This window comes from Onychostoma macrolepis, chromosome 02 (genome assembly GCF_012432095.1).
Source record: "Onychostoma macrolepis isolate SWU-2019 chromosome 02, ASM1243209v1, whole genome shotgun sequence".
In the NCBI taxonomy this organism is placed as follows: Eukaryota; Metazoa; Chordata; class Actinopteri; order Cypriniformes; family Cyprinidae; genus Onychostoma; species Onychostoma macrolepis.
The window spans coordinates 16,298,082-16,316,701 of NC_081156.1; the positions used below are offsets into that span (position 1 = coordinate 16,298,082).

The 18,620-nt window shown below is 37.5% G+C and overlaps 1 protein-coding gene across 4 annotated transcripts in view; it reads left to right on the top strand.

Annotated features, from left to right (window-relative positions):
- The first annotated feature begins 229 nt into the window (after window positions 1-229).
- Window positions 230-18,620, top strand: part of kcnh2a (potassium voltage-gated channel, subfamily H (eag-related), member 2a) — a 48,252-nt gene continuing 29,861 nt past the window's right edge. For 2 of the 4 annotated variants that reach the window (XM_058764492.1, XM_058764515.1), the window contains exons 1-5: window positions 230-820; window positions 1,358-1,588; window positions 10,868-11,035; window positions 11,692-12,126; window positions 12,376-12,587. In XM_058764492.1, the coding sequence (XP_058620475.1) occupies window positions 745-820; window positions 1,358-1,588; window positions 10,868-11,035; window positions 11,692-12,126; window positions 12,376-12,587 (1,122 nt within the window). In that variant the 5' untranslated portion in view covers window positions 230-744. The remainder of the gene's footprint in view (window positions 821-1,357; window positions 1,589-10,867; window positions 11,036-11,691; window positions 12,127-12,375; window positions 12,588-18,620) is intronic. The other 2 variants (XM_058764500.1, XM_058764509.1) reach the window with 2 other exon arrangements.

Below are 18,620 nucleotides of genomic sequence, written 5' to 3' on the forward strand. Positions count from 1 at the left end.
AGAAAACAATGGATCCAAACGAAGAATCCACTTATACATCTTTATATTGAAATTATACATACTTGTTGTACCTTTAAAGAAAGAAAGGTCATTTGCAAATACATGGAAATCATCTGGAGGTTAGGCTACTCTATCCATGTTATCCAAATAGAACTAGTTTGACCATTTTCTTAGCTTTTCTTCTACCACTGTATTATAGTTCGCGCTCGACCTGGTCTAACTTACCACTCTAAATCGGATTTGTGCTCGCTGAAGAGTGGCACACTGAGAGGTAACATCAGGATGAGTGAATCATACGGTTCTCCACACCCTTGACTCTATTTCCCCTCCCTAACCATCCTCTCCAATCTATACACTAGGCTACTACTCAATCTTATTTTTAAGCGCTCCCAAACACAGAGAGGGGCTGTTTCACAGCGTGTAGGAGCAAGTGATTGAGTGGACTGGGACACAAAGTTGATTTGCATCCATTTGCAAAAAAAGGAAGCAGGTGACTTGAGGTAATTGGACAGACAGATGATTTACTGAGCGCGAGGATGCGCGCACTGACAGATTCAGGCGTAATTACGGTGAGACTTTAAAGAGTCGCGCACTCGTGTTGCTTTTACGTCGATGAGGTGTAAATGTAAAGCTTGTGTGCATGTGTGAGTCCTGGCAGCGCGGTTAATATATCTCTCTTATTGAAAATAAACACAAGCTCAGCCGGAACTTGCAGAACTTTTTGCCCCACTAAAGTAGGACATAATGCCTGTTCGACGGGGACACGTTGCGCCTCAGAACACCTTCCTGGACACCATCATTCGGAAATTCGAGGGTCAAAGTAAGTGAATGACTTTTGTTTGTTTGCTTGTTTCGTTAAATGAACACTGAATATGTTTTTAAGATGTTTATGATGACAATGATGATAATTGTTATTATTATTATTAAATGTGTTTTTTTGGATCATTTGAATATGTGATAACTGGGAGAAACTGCCCATTAGTAGTAACTATAGAATTCACAGCACCAATATTGTTTAATTTTTTTTCATCTAAATAAACAGAACTTTGATGTGTGTGTGTGTGTGTGTGTGTGTGTCTATATATATATATATATATATATATATATATATATATATATATATATATATATATATATATATATATATATATATATATATATGAGATTAATGTGTGAAGTTTTTTTTTCTGTGAAAAGTGTAATTTTAATTTTAACATTTAATTGTGTTGCATATTACTGTAAGTTTCCTTTAACTTAGGTAAAACTGACATGCTTTCATTCACAATGGGAGCTTGTTTTTTGGTTCTACAAGAATGTGATTTATGAAAGTCTTGCATCTCTTGCTTTACCTCAACAGATCGCAAATTCATTATCGCCAATGCTCGAGTTGAAAACTGCGCCATTATCTTCTGCAATGATGGTTTTTGCAGCATGTGCGGCTACACACGTGCAGAGGTCATGCAGAAGCCGTGTACCTGCAGTTTTCTGTATGGACCGCATACTGGACGACCAGCGGTGGCCCAGATGGCCAAAGCCTTACTGGGCTCTGAAGAAAGGAAAGTGGAGATCTCCCTATATAGGAAAGATGGTAAGTTTCTGGGGGTGTTTCTTATATTCGTATATTTAAACATTCATAGGTGTCCTTACAGTGACACTTAAAAAAAAAAACTGACCTAGAAGCATAACATGACCACAAGCAATTTCATGCACTTGCATTCATTTGATAGATGTTTGTCAGGGACTTGCAACCTTGCACTCATTGTATTTCTTTGGACCCATCAATACTTACTCCCTAAACATTGTTATTCCTTTTGTGCTGAATCCTTCTGTGACATTTGATGTGTCCCTTGATGATTGATCTTGGAGTTTAGCCTGTCTTGTGGCAGTCTCTCTTACCCATGCCATCCTTTATTATGGATACTCAGCTGAAAGATGAGGATTACAGTACAAGGGCTATTCTAATTATTTCTATTTCTGTCCTCTCCTATTTAAAGGTAGCATTTCTGGATGATGTATTGATTTCCAGGACAGCTGGGAGTTTGAGAATAGGAACAATAGTCATAGAAGACATAATTGCAAAGGACAATTTCTCACTATCCAGATCAATTCCCAGTGCTATATGCTAGTTATCCAAATGGTTGCATAAGGGCATCATAACATTGTGTCCTCTAGTGGTGCTCAGGACAGAGGACAGTGCATACAGTGTGGATTTGAGTGTTATCAACATCAACTTATTATCATCCATGAGCAACCAGCGATGCTCCTGTATGACTATTTTAAAGGGAAGAATATGCTAACATGTTAACAGAGCGGATAAACATGCACATAATCCATCCTAGAGTTTAGGCAGCATGTCTGAGCACAGGGTATTTTTCCACTGATCTGGATGTTAGGAATACTTCTCAGTGTGACCCTTTGTAACCTAACCACCCTAAATTTCTCAGGTGTGCTCAGGCTACATTTAGTCATTCCGAAATATGAGACCGCTTTGTTTTTTGACTTCCTTTTGCTGTCATCTACACACATAGTCAGAATTGTTGGTACCCATGGTAAATGTGATCAAAGAAGGCTGTGAAAATAAACCTACATTATTAATCCTTTTGATCTTTTATTTAAAACAAATCACAAAACTCTAACCTTTCATTGAACTAAATCTCATTATGAAATAAATGTTTTTCTCAAATACATGTTGGGCACAGTTATTGGCACCCCTAGAAATTCTTATGAGTAAAATATCTGTGAAGTATATTCCCATTCATATTTACAATTTTTAGCACACCAGAGTGATTATGAACATGAAATTATCCAGCCATGGCTTCCTGTTTCACAGGAATATAAATAGGAGGGAAAACAAAGGCCAAACTCCCTTAATCATCCATCACAATGAGAAAAAACAAATAATATATTTCTGATGTGCAGCAACAGATAATTGAGCTTCACAAATTAGTGAAGTGGCTTTAAGAAAAGAGCCAGAGCAGTGAAAATTCCCATTTCCACCATCAGGGCAATAATTAAGAATTTCCAATCAACATAAAATGTTACAAATCTGCCTGGAAGAGGACGTGTGTCTATATCATCCTAATGCACTGTGAGAAGGAGAGATTGAGTGGCTAAAGACTCTCCAAGGACCACAGCTGGAGAATTGCAGAGAATAGTTGAGTTTCAGGGTCAGAAAACCTTAAAAAATATATCAAACCACATCTACACCACATGTTGTTTGGGAGGGTTTCAAGAAAGAAAAAAAATCAGTTCATATTCAGTTGTCAGACACGGAACTTCAAACGGGACTGGCTTATATGGTCAGATGTGACAAAAAAATAGCTTTTTAACAGCAAACACTCAAGATGGGTTTGGTGAACACCGGGATAAAAAGTACCCCATGTATATAATTAAATGTATTGCTGTATTTTAAATGTGGGCCTATATTTCTGCTGGAGGTCCTGGACATCTTTTTAGATACATGGCATCTTTGATTCTATCAAATAGCAACAAATAAAAAATTTAAAAGTGACTGACTCTGTTAGAAATCTTATAATGGGCCATGTTTGGATCTTCCAACTGTACAATAATCCAAAAAACAAATCTTGAAGGAATGGTCTCTGATCTCTTGTCAGGTGTTCCCTAACCTCATCAGGCATTATAGGAGAAAACTCAGAGCTGTTATTTTGGCAAATGCAGGTTTCAAATATATTGAATAAAAGGGTTAATTGTGTCAGTTTGTATTAGAGAAAAACATTTATTTCATAATGATATTTCCCCCCCATTTAAAATTCTTATGCTCCAATGAAAGGTTAGATTTTTGTAATTTATTAAAAAAAAAGAACAAAAGTATGCAGATTTAACAATAACAATGCAGATTTAATTTCACAGCCATCTTTGATCATATTTACCATGGGTACCAACAATTCTGACCACGTGTGTACATTTAATTACAGTATGTCACTGGTGACAGTATAATTTAGGATATACAGTATATGTGTACAATTGTGGTTTTGTATTGACTCATGGGGTCTGTGGGTGTTGTGTCACTGTAACCTACATATCAAATCCATCACCTTATGCCTACCAGGATTGTCATTGGACGGCATGTTCAGTATGTGTTTCAGAATACAATAGCAATATAAATATAAGCTATTGTTGGTGTTCAGATGCCATGTTTGAAAGTTTAAGCATCTTTTATGAAGTAAAATGCATTATATGAATTTCTTGCACATTTCCAGTACAGATTAGGTTGATGACGGTTACCAGAGCTTTATTGTAATAGCTATTTTTCAGTGAGACAGTTTGTTTGTTTGGATTTGTGCTGAGGCTTATGGATATATTGACAGCATCTAAAATGTAAAATTATTAATGTATGCTGCAGAAATGTGAAAACCTTTCATGAATATATTAATGTAGTTACATTTTACTGTTTTAAGCCCCTAAACCTACCTTTTCATAAACGTAATAGGCAGATAATTGCAAAATAAATCATTTTAGTTAAAATATAATACTATAAAGATTTTTTTCTAAATTAAATTAAGTAATTTTTCTCACACAGAGCTAACTGACTTTATAATTGACATGTGCAGACCTGAAGACCTGAAATACAATCCAGTAATTGATTTTATGATCATTTTAGGGTGTATACAGTATGTCAATTACTTTGTAGCCACAGCAAATAAAATAAAAATCAAGTGATTAAGTAATGATTAAATGTTGGCAGAATTGTCATTTAAGATTTTAAAATTTTGACTTGTATAAAGTGCATCCAGTGTAAAGTGACAAAGTCTGTCTAAAAGCGTTAAATGCGGCAACAGAAATCGCACAGCCCAAAATGAAATTGTTATAAAGTTCAAACATGCTAAATGCCATCACATTTAACATATTTATTATAATTTCATAGATTTAAACACAATGAAATCAATCTATTATTTCCACAAATTAAATCTTCAGTGAACTGAAATTTGGAGGTTTGTAAACATTTGTAGGTCTCTAAAGTTGTTCATACATAAAATATTTATTTACATTTTATGAAAATGTACATTCAATGTCTATGCAAATGTACGAAAATGTGTGTCAGTAGCATAGTTTACATATAAATACATATGATTACTGATGAAATCATGGCTTTTCCTATTTGTAAAATGGGATGTATTGTCACCTATAAAAATACACCATACTCAATAAAATACTCCAAAAGATATTTCATGCAAATAATACACAAAGAAAAAATGGAACAGCCTTCAACATTCAGCAATATTCAGTGTAAATGGTATTGGAAGAGATGTGCTTGTATCAATCCCAAAAGAACCCTAAAAATGACTGAGTATTAATCAGTAGCAGGACTTTGCACCAAGATTTTTTAGTTACTCTAAACCATAAATACAACTAAGATGTTATAAATGTGTAGATGGCTATAGTCCAGAGGGTCATTTATTACTGAAAACTAATGTGAGGTAATGAAGGTGTCATGGTCAGTAATAACGTCCTGCAGTTTGGAGAGGACTACTGGAAGTTTCTGCACAAATTACCTGCTGGAAGGACACACAAAAAGCACCTCCGAGGGAACTTTGAAGGATAATGATGCTTCAGCGAAATACTGCAATACACAGGAAGGCCGTGGGGTGTATTCAAAACCTTCTAGGGATGTACAAAAATCTATTTCCGATTAGAAAACTAGTATAATCAGCATAAATAATTTTGTTTTATGAACCTAAAGAAATAGTACCTTCTCATTATGTTACCCAGTGCACCAGTGCCCGCTTTCCTGTAAAGGCGAAGATCCTTGCCTCTTAAGAGAGTCCTTGGGAAGGACTTTGAAAGCAAAGTGTGGAACTAATGGTGGTTGCACCAGTAATACACCAACACAAAAGAGCAATTCCAATTAGCGAATGTCCAACCCTCTTTAAAGCCTGTTGGTCCTCTGAGGTTTATCTGTGAGCAAATGATTGTGAATTGTATAAAGCATAGCAGATGATCACTTAATGATGACCCCTGAGGCGGATTATGTTCTTGCAGTAAATGATCTGGGGATGACTTTTAATAGGAACTCCCCATTTCAAAACTTGCTAAAAAAAATTCTTTACCTTAATGAGATAAAACAGAGCCTCATTAGTTTGAGCTTTATATTTGATGCTTTTTAATATAAAGCTTTTTAAAGAATACTTCACCCAAATTGAAAAGTCCGTCATTTGTTGCTTTCAACAATAATTATTTATAGTGGAATAACCAAGCTTCTCTTTCCCATAATAAAACCTGGTCCTCACATAATCTATTGTATGACTACTTTTCATGATGCTTTTAGTGCTTTTTGGAGATTGACAGTCTATGGTCCCTGTTTATTTTCATTAAAGGAATAGTTCATCCAAAAATGAAAACTTTCGGACAGTATACTCAAACTCACCTACATCTTGGATGGCCAGAGGGTATTTCTTCATCAGCACACATTTGGAGAAATTTAGCATTACATTGCTTGCTCACCAGTGGATCATCTACAGTGAATGGGTGCCAAAGAGCTGATAAAAACATGACAAGTAACCCACTCCATTAATTAAAATTCCAGTTGTTCAAGTAGTGTCTTGTAAAAAGAAAAGTTGTGTGTTTTTATAAAACAAATTGATCATTAAGACTATAACTTCAAACAGTTTATTCCAGCTAAAATATGAGTCCATAATATTGCTTTTTCCAGTGACAAGTCATTTCGCCTGAATAGTCTGGATAAAAATATGCACAAATCAATCACCATCTACAAGTGAACACAGACCAAAACTCTTAGAAACAAATGTCGGTGACAACAGGGGATGGACTGTTTGCATAGAGGAAGCATTATTAAGGATTAGGGACTCGTATTTTGCTCAGAAGCGAATGTTTAAAGTTAAAATGCCTTATTGTTTCGCATATAAACGCACTGCTTTTTACTTCACAAAATATTAACTAATGGACTGGAGTCGTGTGGATTGTGATTTGTGATGTTTTTATCAGATCTTTGGACTCTCATTCTAACAGCACCCATTCACTGCAGAGGATCCATAGGTGAGCAAGTGATGTAATGCAAAATTTCTCCAGATCTGTTCTGTCTTTGGATAACATAAGGGTGAGTACATTTTCAGCAAATTTTCATTTTTGGGTGAACTATTCCTTTAAAAAGGTAAAATAAAGAATCTAAATATTGTAACATGAACAGTTTAAGACAACAGCTGTCACTTTAAGAGGCGAACAAAGTATTTCCAGTATTTTTCGCCCATCTTCTCTGGACTGTCTCAGAAGTATGAATAACTTTTTAATTAGTATTTTTTTTATAATGATACAGAAAATATAAGTAGGCACTGAATAATCCAAAATTCTAAAACATGACCCAATTATGAGCGTAACAAGGAAAGATCCAATGGAAGACCTCTGATCAACAGATAAGACCGAGGATGACCCTGCTCATCAGTCTTCATATTCTGGTAATGGCCTCCTCAGCTATAATTAGACAGAGTAATGACTGAAACCATCTCAGGGAGTTAATTATTTAAATGTCCGTTCTTCATCCCTGAACTCTCATAGGAGAATCTAGCCAGAAAGCCCTCCTCAGCGTTCATCAGGAGTTACTTACTTTTCAGATGCTGATAGACCTTATGGATTTATTAGTTTGTATGTTGTATGTTTGTATGTAACTTGATGAATACTTTACAAGTGACAGAAAATACATTTAATCTTTATTGTTAATAGATCATCTGCTAATGTGTTTACAATAATCTTCTAGTCCAATTCTGTTTTAATTGTTTAACGTTTAGTTATTATATTTATTTTGCTCCTAAAAGAACATTGTATTTAAACCTTTTGATTGTCCACTGACAATGTTGTTTATTTTATGACTTGCCACAGGGTCAAAACTTGTTAAACTGCTCAAATTTCGAGGTATTTTCAGAGCTGACAGTGTAACCCCGGCAGGCTTGTAGTTGGTGTTTTCCTAAGAGGAGTCGCAAATACGCCAGCAGTTCAGCTCAAACCCCAGGCTATTATCTAAATTTGCATGCTATTTGTTTTATGATATTCAAATCGTACAAGTAAATCAAGAGGATAGCAGGCACGAGGACACATACTGGTGATACAGAGCTGCCTGCAACATCTTGCTTACTTTATTGCAGCAGGTATTCTCAAGAATAAATACTTGGCCACCATGTAAACAGTAAAGCTAAAATTATAGAGTTCTTCAAATTTCTGAAGTAATTTGTATGCAACTCATTCACATAGTTACATATGTCACTCAGCCGCATTTATTAAGTATTCTAGCTAATTTGATAGTGCTTTCTGCTGAAAATAAGAGTGTAGTATTTATTGTACCATATTTAATCCGTTCTGTAGAATTTTTGCAGTTACATTTTGTTTATTTTGGCTGATTTTATAGTGCTTTCAGAAACAAATACTAGGTGACTAATGCTAGAACCCATGTTATATATTACATTTGTAATATTTTTCTATATTATTTTTGTTATATTCTTTATTTTTAGAGTGATTGTTATTTTATATACAGTTTGCATATTCTGTGAAATTTGTATTGCATGTGTGACATTTCATAGGTCAATTTTAATTTCATACATAATACGTATGCATTAGCAAATGTTGATAGTTTGAACCTGAAGATGAAGGAAGAGGCTTGATGTTAGACAGTCTTTGACCATTCTTTGAAACCATATCTAATTAATAGTTCTTAACTTTGATTTTTGTTGTATCCTGACAAATGGAAAGTAAACTCTTACACTGCAAGTTTTTGGTTTTAATGCGTTAAATCCTTTGTGCCAGTTTCTATGGAAATGGCGGAGAACGGTAAGGAATAGATCGCCATTACAACCCACTTTGAGAGCTTGAGAAATTTTAAAATGAAATTATGAAAAAAATATTATATAATTGTCTTATTTATCAGTTTGATTCAACATAATGGATATGGTATATTCTTAAAAGTAAAGGTTCTTTATTGGCATCAATGGTTCAGTGAAGAGCTGTTAAATCATATAGAACTTCTCCACTGCACATGTGATAGTGGAAAAAGTTTCTACAGGTTATCAGAATGTTCTTCACCCAAAGAAAAAAAAAAAATTTTAATAAAAAAAAAAGTTATTTTAATAACTGCTCACTGAAAGACTCATGGGGATCCCAAAACGATTCTTCTATGGCGCTACTGTGAAAACCCCTTTTTGGAAGCTTTATTTTTTATAGTATAAGAATGAATGAACCATAAACAAAGATGTGTAAGATAAAGAGAGAATATATTTCCTTCTTTGTGGCCCTACAAGTAAAAGCAGCCAAATGGATGTACTGAAGTGACTGACATTAATTTTCTGCAGTTCAGCAAGTGAGTCATATGTTGATTCAGTAGCAGTAATGATTCATTGACATGGACCTTTATTTTACAAAGTGAGTCATTTGTTGGTTCAGTAGTCATCTGACAGATTCAGTTCATTCATTCATTGGATTCCTCGGACTGAATCATAACTCCTGATTTTCCTGGGTTTAGTGCTCTATTTAGCTGATTTTACCATATTTAAATCAATTGTGTGAATTTTGAAAATTTAGGAATGAAAACATTGAAAATCCCCAACATAGTTTACATCGGGACTCTAAGAGCCTTGCTAATCTGCAAATGAGAAACCTTTGTGATAAATCAATACCACAAAAAGGGTTTTAAACCGATCAATTAGTATTTTTAGACTATAACAACTTGCTTTCTCATCGCACTCGTTGGTTTTCTGGAATATCTAGCGAAACCACAGGATGCAATTGATACAGTGCATCTAAACCTAACGAGAGGATGTGGTGGAGAGGAGGAAGAGAAAGATGAGGGGGGGTGTCAGGCTTTAGAGCCACTAAATCCCATTATTAATTTCAGTTTTCTATGGTGCTTATGTTCTTATGAAAACAATACAATTTCCTCTGGTGGCATTAACCTCCCTCGTCCTAATAGCCGCCTCTGTCCTTGGTACTGAAAAAGTCCAAATCCGATTTAGTTTGTAAGGTTTGCAAATGAAAGCTTGCCTTTTTCATGGATGTAAACAGACATACCTTGACATTTGCAAATTAGGGCGTGAGATTCATTTGGGAATGTGTGCGGACATCTGTTAAAAGGCTTGGTTTTACACATTAGATCATCAGTGGCCAAGTCACACCCTTTTGTTTTTCACTAGCAGTGTTATTTCTTCAGGAATTTTGATATAAAATGCTTTTATGGAGCATTTAGCGTGTATAATAACACATCGGCATTTCTGCTTACCTGTATTGGTCTGGTACCTTACGGTACCTTATGCCCTTTGAAGATTATGACGCAGAAGATGCCGGTGTTAAGCAGCAGATGGTCATGCTCTTCGTGACTGTGTTTTACAGAAGCAGATGCTGCTGGTATGAATGAAATGATTTACAGAGGAATAGAGGAGTGTGTTTCACTATAATCCCTTAGAGATGGCATCATGTTCCCGGTTCCATTGTTGTCCTGTCTGCCCTTGAGTTCATCTCACTGTGAAGCACTCCTGGCCATCAATACTGGCCCATCAGACTGGCACAGAGAGGGGCTGATTGGTTTGGCATTGTGAGAGAACAGGAACCACAGTGCCAATATGGGACGGCTATCAGTTGCCACAGTGAACAGTCAGGGGCTCAGGACATCTGCCAAGCTGGTTATCGCAGACCTTAACACAGACCTTTGCCATGCTCATTGATTGTAATAGCATTTGAGGTGGACAGGTTGTGAATAATAATAAATCCACTTAAATCCTGTCTGCATCAACTATGTGTTTGCAGTGTAACGGGGATCTTTTGTTGTAGGCTACCCTCTAGTGGTGACAGAAATGTATCAAGAGATGCTGAGTGACCATTATTGGAAAAGTTCAGATTTCTCCCCTTTTCGCAGGTCTGTGTTTGCCGTGCTTTGTGGATGTGGTTCCAGTTAAGAATGAGGATGGTTTAGTCATCATGTTCATCCTGAATTTTGAGCTGGCAGATCAGCAGGACCAACCCCTCGACAGCTCACCGGCCAGAGAGATCAACCATAAACACACCATCCCATGGCTCTCTAAAGGTACTCAGATGGGACTGTCAGATTTGATTAATTATATTACAGTACATTAGATTGAGTTTGTATTTTAGTTCAGGAATTTTTTGTGTTGCACAATTAATTCATGTACTTTAGTAGAAGTAGCTTGTAACTCCTAAGATTGTATGTTTAAATTTGAGACTGATCATTATTCACTTTTGTATGATGAGAAAATGACAAACCATTACTCATTTCATTATTCAGAATGACTGGCTCTTACTTAAATGTTGAATAATTTATGTAAACAATGGGTTGGTTACTGTGAACACAATTGTTTCCTGTTACACCCGCTGTTGCGTAATGGCATTTTTGAATGCTTTTCAACTAAAATGGCATTTATTGGTTGACTTAGTTTTGAAGAACTGATTAGTGTGAATAAAGTGTAAAAATAACATAAATATTGTCATAATCATAATCAATTTTATGCTTTTAGGAGTCAATAAGTCACTAGCAAAGCATCTATAAAAGCATCTATAATGGAACATTTACATGCTGCTTGTTAAACATTTTACGTTGCCAGATTACACACCTATTTTTAAATGACTGTCAATAACGATGCTTTCAGGCTGCAGTATAGTTATGCATAATGTAGCAATGGTCTGACAAAGACCTAACTTCCTTACTCTTTGGTATTTCTTCAGCAGGAAGACGGCATCTCAGGCTGCCTCTGCCTTTGCTGCACTCCCTGAGTGGCAGTAAACAGTCTGTGAATGAAGATTCTGAAAGAGGCTACATGCAGCCGATGCCCCATATGGGCCATGAGTCAGTAGCCCTGGACAAACTGCTCTCCCTGCCCGAGCGCTCTGCACTGGGAGGATCTCAGCTGTTTTTGTGGGAAGACAAGGCACAGAATGAGCCTGAAAGTGAGCCAAGGCCATCAGAAGCGTCCCCTCCCCTGCCTCAGGGCTTCTCTCAGTCCTCCCCTCGTCTGCACAACCTCACCTCAGAGGCATCTCCATCCAGCTGCAGCATGGCACACAGCCGCTCCTGCGAGAGCCTGTGTGGCATGCGGCCCTCACCCTCCACCAATGACTTCAACTGGGACAGGAAGCTGCCTGTCAGACCCAGTAGCACAGGTAATGGCACAACCAGTCGGCCAACTAAGTATTCTAACTTATGTTGTGAAGAAAAGAGTGATAGCATCAACATGGATTACAGTCAAGTAAACCGTTTAATGGTCCCTATGCAAAAAATATGACCACTGAACAGTTGCAACTGACCCATCAGAATGAAGTATTCCAGAGAGATGTGTGATAATTGAAAACAAATATATGCAAAGTAATAGATGATGAGATTAATTAGATCTTTGTTTTATTTTCTTCAAGGTGCCATGTATCGCAAAGCCAACTTGCAGAATTCTACTTCCGATTCAGATCTAATTCGGCTCCGGAACACAGCTCAGGGCCCCCGAATATCACACACCTTAATAGATATGAAGCCAGACCACTTAATCGCTGTTCCACCGGGTGAGATTGACATCATCGCCCCCTGCAAACTAATAGACCGGACCCATAATGTGACAGAGAAAGTCACTCAGGTGAGGCTGAAACTCTTTTCTGAGCAAAAAGCATTGTGACTTATTAACTTAGTAACTTAATAGTGTTAATACTGAGTGAATTTAATAGTGAATATGTGTTTCCTAAATCTGAAGTGTCACCTAAGATATATTTTTTAGGAAATTAATTTTATTCAGCAAGGATGCTTTAAAAGTACCATGATTTCAAAAAATAAAAAATTAAGCAGCACAACTTTTTTCAACATTGATAATGATAATAAACAAATCAGCATATTATAATGATTTCTGAAGCATCACCATCACAGGAATGACATATTAACAGTTTTATATTTATATATAAATATAAATCAATTAGAGCTATAGCAAAAACAAAGGGCATGGAGAAATCAAGAGTTTGGAGACCACCGGAGACATCAGCAGCCAACGACCTGATCAGCTGGGAAAAACAACAGTGGTTGATGACAGGCAAATTATAAAAGCTGTGAAAATGAACCCTAAAATACATGTCTGTAAAATCACCAACGACCTCCAGAAAGCTGGGGTGATGCTCTGACAATCTACTGTCCTCAGGAGACTTTGACACAGAATTACAGATGTTACACAGCAAGATGCAAACCTCTGACCAGCTCCAAAAATAGAAAGGCAAGATTAGAGTTTGCAAAAGCCAGTAGGGTTTTGGAACAGAGTTTTATGGACAGATGAGACAAAGATTAACCTTTATCTAAGTGATGGGAAAGCAAAAGTGTGGAGAAAAAGGGAACTGCAAATGATCCCAAGCATACAGCCTCATCTGTAAAGCACGGTGGAGGTGGTGTCATGGCATGGGCATGCATGGGTGTCTCTAAATCATCATTAAAATTGAGAGGGCCTGTTCCAATGTATGATGATAGTAGCAGAATTAATTTAGAAGGGTACAAAACCATCTTGGCTACCAATATTCAAGAAAATGCCACCAGATTCATCAGAAAGCGCTTCACATTGCATCAGGACAATGATCCAAAACACCCTGCCAGTTCAGTCAAGGAGTTTATCAGGGCAAAAAAATGGACCCAGAGAAAAATAATTGAACACATGGGAGGTGCAAAAAGGCATGGAAAGCCAAGACACCGACTGAAATCTATCAGTAATTAGAAAGCAATCCTGCCCCTTGTCAGTGGAAATTAATATTAGCTGCTTCAGTCCCAGCTGATGGCCTATAAAAAGGTGTCTCATTACCAACGTGTCACACAAGAAACATTTCATGATGGGTAAAAGCAAAGAGCTTTCTAAAGGCCTTCGCAACATTATTGTTGCAAAACATACTGATGGCATTGGTTACAGAAGTATTTCTATACTTCTGAATGTTCCAATGAGCACTGTTGGGGCCATAATCCAGAAGTGGAAAGAACATAATTTCACCATAAACCGGCCACGACCAGGTGCTCCTCGCAAGATTTCTGACAGAGGAGTGAAAAGAATGATCAGAAGAGTTATCCAAGAGCCAAGGATCACTTGTGGAGAGCTTCAGAAAGACCTGGAATTAGCATGTACAATTGATTAAAAGAAAACAATAAGTAATGCACTCAATCGCCGTGGCCTGTATGCACACTCACCACGCACATAGCCGCGGGAACATATTTTATCTGGGGTGCTAGGGGGCAGGGCTTGATGTGGCAGGGCAGGGCCAAGGTGGGGGATTTTTGACAAAATTCTATAAATAGCCCAAACTCTCATAGATTAACATACAAATGAAGATGTAGCCTATATACGAACCAATATATATTTGTGCTTTTGTGATTTTAGTTCAAGAATTTTTTCTTTAATATTTCTATTATTTAAGGGATTTTTATTAAATGTTAACATTGCTGATGCAAAAGTTTTGGTCAATGCACTTTATCGAATTCTCTCATCAGAAACAACAAAGTGCAGATGTAGCCTACTTGCGTGTGATGTAAGAGATTAATTCATCATACACTGCAGACAACATCACTGATTATAGTTTTTTAAAGTGCTTACACTCACGCTTCAGTAATATTCTTTGATAATGTAAATGTTCTTTGTATAATTTGTTCGTTGTTTGAATAAAAGTGGACATGATCAGGTTAAATTCAAATTCAGTCTTAAAGTATTTTGTCATAATATAGATAGCCTACTTGCCTAAAACCTTATGATGTGCGTAGTTAATAGATTACATGCTACAGATTAGACTGCAGTGGTTTGAGCGCGTTTGACCAGAGACTAGAGCGCAATTAAAGAGCAGTGCTTATTGACGGTGGCCGTCTTGAGAAGCGAGAAAGCTTTGGAAAACAGCTCATAAAAAGGACGAGGGCGAGTTTTTACAAGTCTGAATGTAAAATTACGGTAATATCGCGTGAACATTCACATGAAATTCTGAGGGGGAGATGTAGGAAAAATACAACCGCACTACTAGGCTATATATTTCTGGTCAGTTTAATAATCACAAAAGTCAAGTATCTTGGGGATGATCAGGGGGCAAAAGGAAAGTCTCAGACCCGGCCCTGCGTCGGGGGGTGCTGCAGGACCCTCAGCACCCCTAGTTCCCACGGCCATGACCACGCAAGGCTCTATTGCTAAAGAAAAAGCATGTTGAAGCTTGTTTAAGTTTGCTGCACAACATTTAGACAAGCCTATGGAATACTGGCAGAATATAGTCTGCTTAGATGAGACAAAAAATTGTACTCTTTGGATGCCATAATACACACCATGTTTGGAGGTCAAATGGCACTGCACATCACCCCAAAACATCATGGTGTAGCACTGGCAAAATTCATATAGTTGGAGGAAGGATGAATGGAAAAATGTACCGAGACATTCTTGATAAAAATCTGCTGCCATCTACCAGGACATTTCAGCGAGACAATGATCGCAAACACACAGCCAAGGAAACTCTCTATTGGTTTCAGAGAAAGAAAGCAAAGCTGCTAGATGGCCAGCCAATCACCTGACTTGAATCCAATAGAAAATCTATGGAAAGAACTAAAGATCAGAGTTCATAGAAGAGGCCCATGGAACCTAGAATGGGCCAAAATCACATCTGAGCAATGTAAATCTGTACAGTGAAAACCGGGATTCATCCGTGAAGAGAACACCTCTCCAAAGTGCCAGATGCCATCGAATGTGAGCATTTGCCCACTCAAGTCTGTTACGACGACGAACTGCAGTCAGGTCGAGACCCCGATGAGGACGACAAGCATGCAGATGAGCTTCCTTGAGTCGGTTTCTGACAGTTTGTGCAGAAATTCTTTGGTTATGCAAACCGATTGTTGCAGCAGCTGTCTGGGTGGCTGGTCTCAGACGAACTTGGAGGTGAAGATTCTGGATGTGGAGGTCTTGCGCTGGTGTGGTTACACGTGGTCTGCGGTTGTGAGGCTGGTTGGAAGTACTGCCAAATTCTCTGAAACGTCTTTGGAGACGGCTTATGGTAGAGAAATGAACATTCAATTCACGGGCAACAGCTCTGGTGGACATTCCTGCAGTCAGCATGCCAATTGCACGCTCCCTCAAAACTTGTAACATCTGTGGCATTGTGCTGTGTGATAAAACTGCACATTTTAGAGTGGCCTTTTATTGTGGCCAGCCTAAGGCACACCTGTGCAATAATCATGCTGTCTAATCAGCATCTTGATATGCCACACCTGTGAGGTGGATGGATTATCTCGGCAAAGGAGAAGTGCTCACTAACACAGATTTAGACAGATTTGTGAACAATATTTGAGAGAAATAGGCCTTTTGTGTACATGGAAAAAGTCTTAGACCTTTGAGTTCAGCTCATGAAAAATGGGGCAAAAATAAAAGGGTTGCGTTTATAATTTTGTTCTATGTATGTATGTATGTAGTATACAAACAAACACACACACACACACACACACACACACACACACACATGTATTTCATGTACACACAAATATTTCATAACCACTTGTGTCATTTGGCCAAGCTGACAGAGTAGAGGATGGCATAAGAATGCAAAATATCAGTCGATTAATTAGCCTGACTGATGTATAGGCCTGTCACTGCATGGGTCATTATTATTTCACCCTCCTTTATATTATGGAGTAGATTATGCAGTGGTTTTTGACAGTTTTTTTTTATCCAGTTGGTGGCAGTAAAAAACAGCTTTTATGTAATGCATATGGATGTAGCACTGGTCATTTAGGTGAGATTTTAATATCTGGTCTGAGGGCATTCTCCACAGCAATGTAAAAAAAACTGTTAATGCACATGCAGTTCATTCGTGCAGTCTTTTATAACTATCCCATGGGAATATGTCATACCTGGGGTTAATGCAGCATCCTGGTCAGGGTCATATAGGTGACAGCTGCACATGGCTGGCTGAACAGACACTTGCCCTCCATGAAGGGTGTTCCAACAGAGCACAGAGGGAATGAGGTCATGCCAAAGGTCACATGGCACATGCCGCGAGGTGTCCTTCCATTTTCAGCTGAGTTATCTGGATGCCCCATGACAGAAAGATCTATATCTCCACAACTGAATAGCCATTAGCACTCATGTGGATGTGTGTTCAGAGATGCTTAGTCATTTGTCACTGTTTAAAGTAGTGCCCTGTTGACATAATCAGTAGTTTCACATTTTTAGGTTTTAATTTACTTTAATTGAAGTTTATACATTGACATATCTAAATATTATTAAAAATTAACAAAACGTGTTTTTATTGTAGTATTTTAGTTTTTTGTCACTTTTAAAATACTTTTTTGGTGTGTGTGTGTATATGTGTGTATATATATATATATATATATATATATATATATATAATCACAGCACAGCTATTTGTCTTTATCTTATGTGTAGCCTATCTGATTTTATCGGACGATGGCTCGATTATCAGGATTTTTGTGCAGATTAACATCTTGGAAGGGAGAGCTGGTTATAACCATTATTGTAGTCTTAATGGGTCGCGTTTCAGTCACTATTTCATATTCATTCCGTTATCTGACAACAGTAAAATATATAAATGCAAACAGTTTTGAGAATTTAGTTGCATCAAAATACAGTATGGGGCACAGAGAGGCAAACAAATGTAATAATAAATAATAAATGTACATTTTGCATGTTCAGAAGATGTGAGCTGCCCTGGTACATTTAGAACAGATAAAAATGTGCAATTAAGTTGCGATTAATCACAAGTTAACAATCATGCGATTAATTGTGATTAAATATATTGCTGATGTCTGTGCCAGAGGAACTTCTGACTCTCCTTTACAGGGATTGATGTGTTATTTTGGTCAATATAATGCTGTATGGAAAGAGGGATACCTCGTCCCCTTCCTCTACCTCTGTCTGTCCCCTCACAGAAGTGGCATCTCTCTGGTGTTTCTCTCCAGAGCCCCAACCCACTTAAAGTGTCATTAGCTCATTAATCACATTGGCACACTCACAGGATCCCTGAGCTCTTGCCTGACCTGCTGGAACAACCACCCCAAGCAATAAGCTCTTTCCATCAGAAGCTCTTCATTATTTCTCTGTTGTTGTATGTGTGAGTGGGTGTGGGTGGTGGGTCCTGGAATTATTGGGTAGGATGACAAAAACGGTTTGTTTAGTTAATGAATTATGCAATATGGAAATGTTATGGCGCAGATCAAGTTGTATTTGATTGTAGACAAAACTCATGAGAGGTTCGCCTGCAGTCTTTTATGTGCACACATTTGTCCCTTCCACCCACTGACAATGTGGTGACGTTTTTACAGCTTCTCAGTCTCCAACTTCTGTAAAATGCTTAAAGGGTTAGTTCACCCAAAAATTAGCCTGTGTTTTGCTCACCCTCAAAGCATCCTAGGTGTATATGACTTTCTTTTTTCAGATGAATCCAATTGGAGTTATATTAAAAATTGTCCTGGCCCCTCCAAGCCTTGCAATGGGGGTAAGCGGGTGCTTTTTGTCAACAGTCCAGAAGACGTGAATAAAGCGTGTGCATGCATCCATAATAAAATGTGCCTCACACGGCTCCAGGGGGTGCATAAAGGCATCCTGTAGCGAATCCATGTGTTTTTGTAAGCTAAATATCCATATTTCAACGTAATAAACACATCTCTCTCA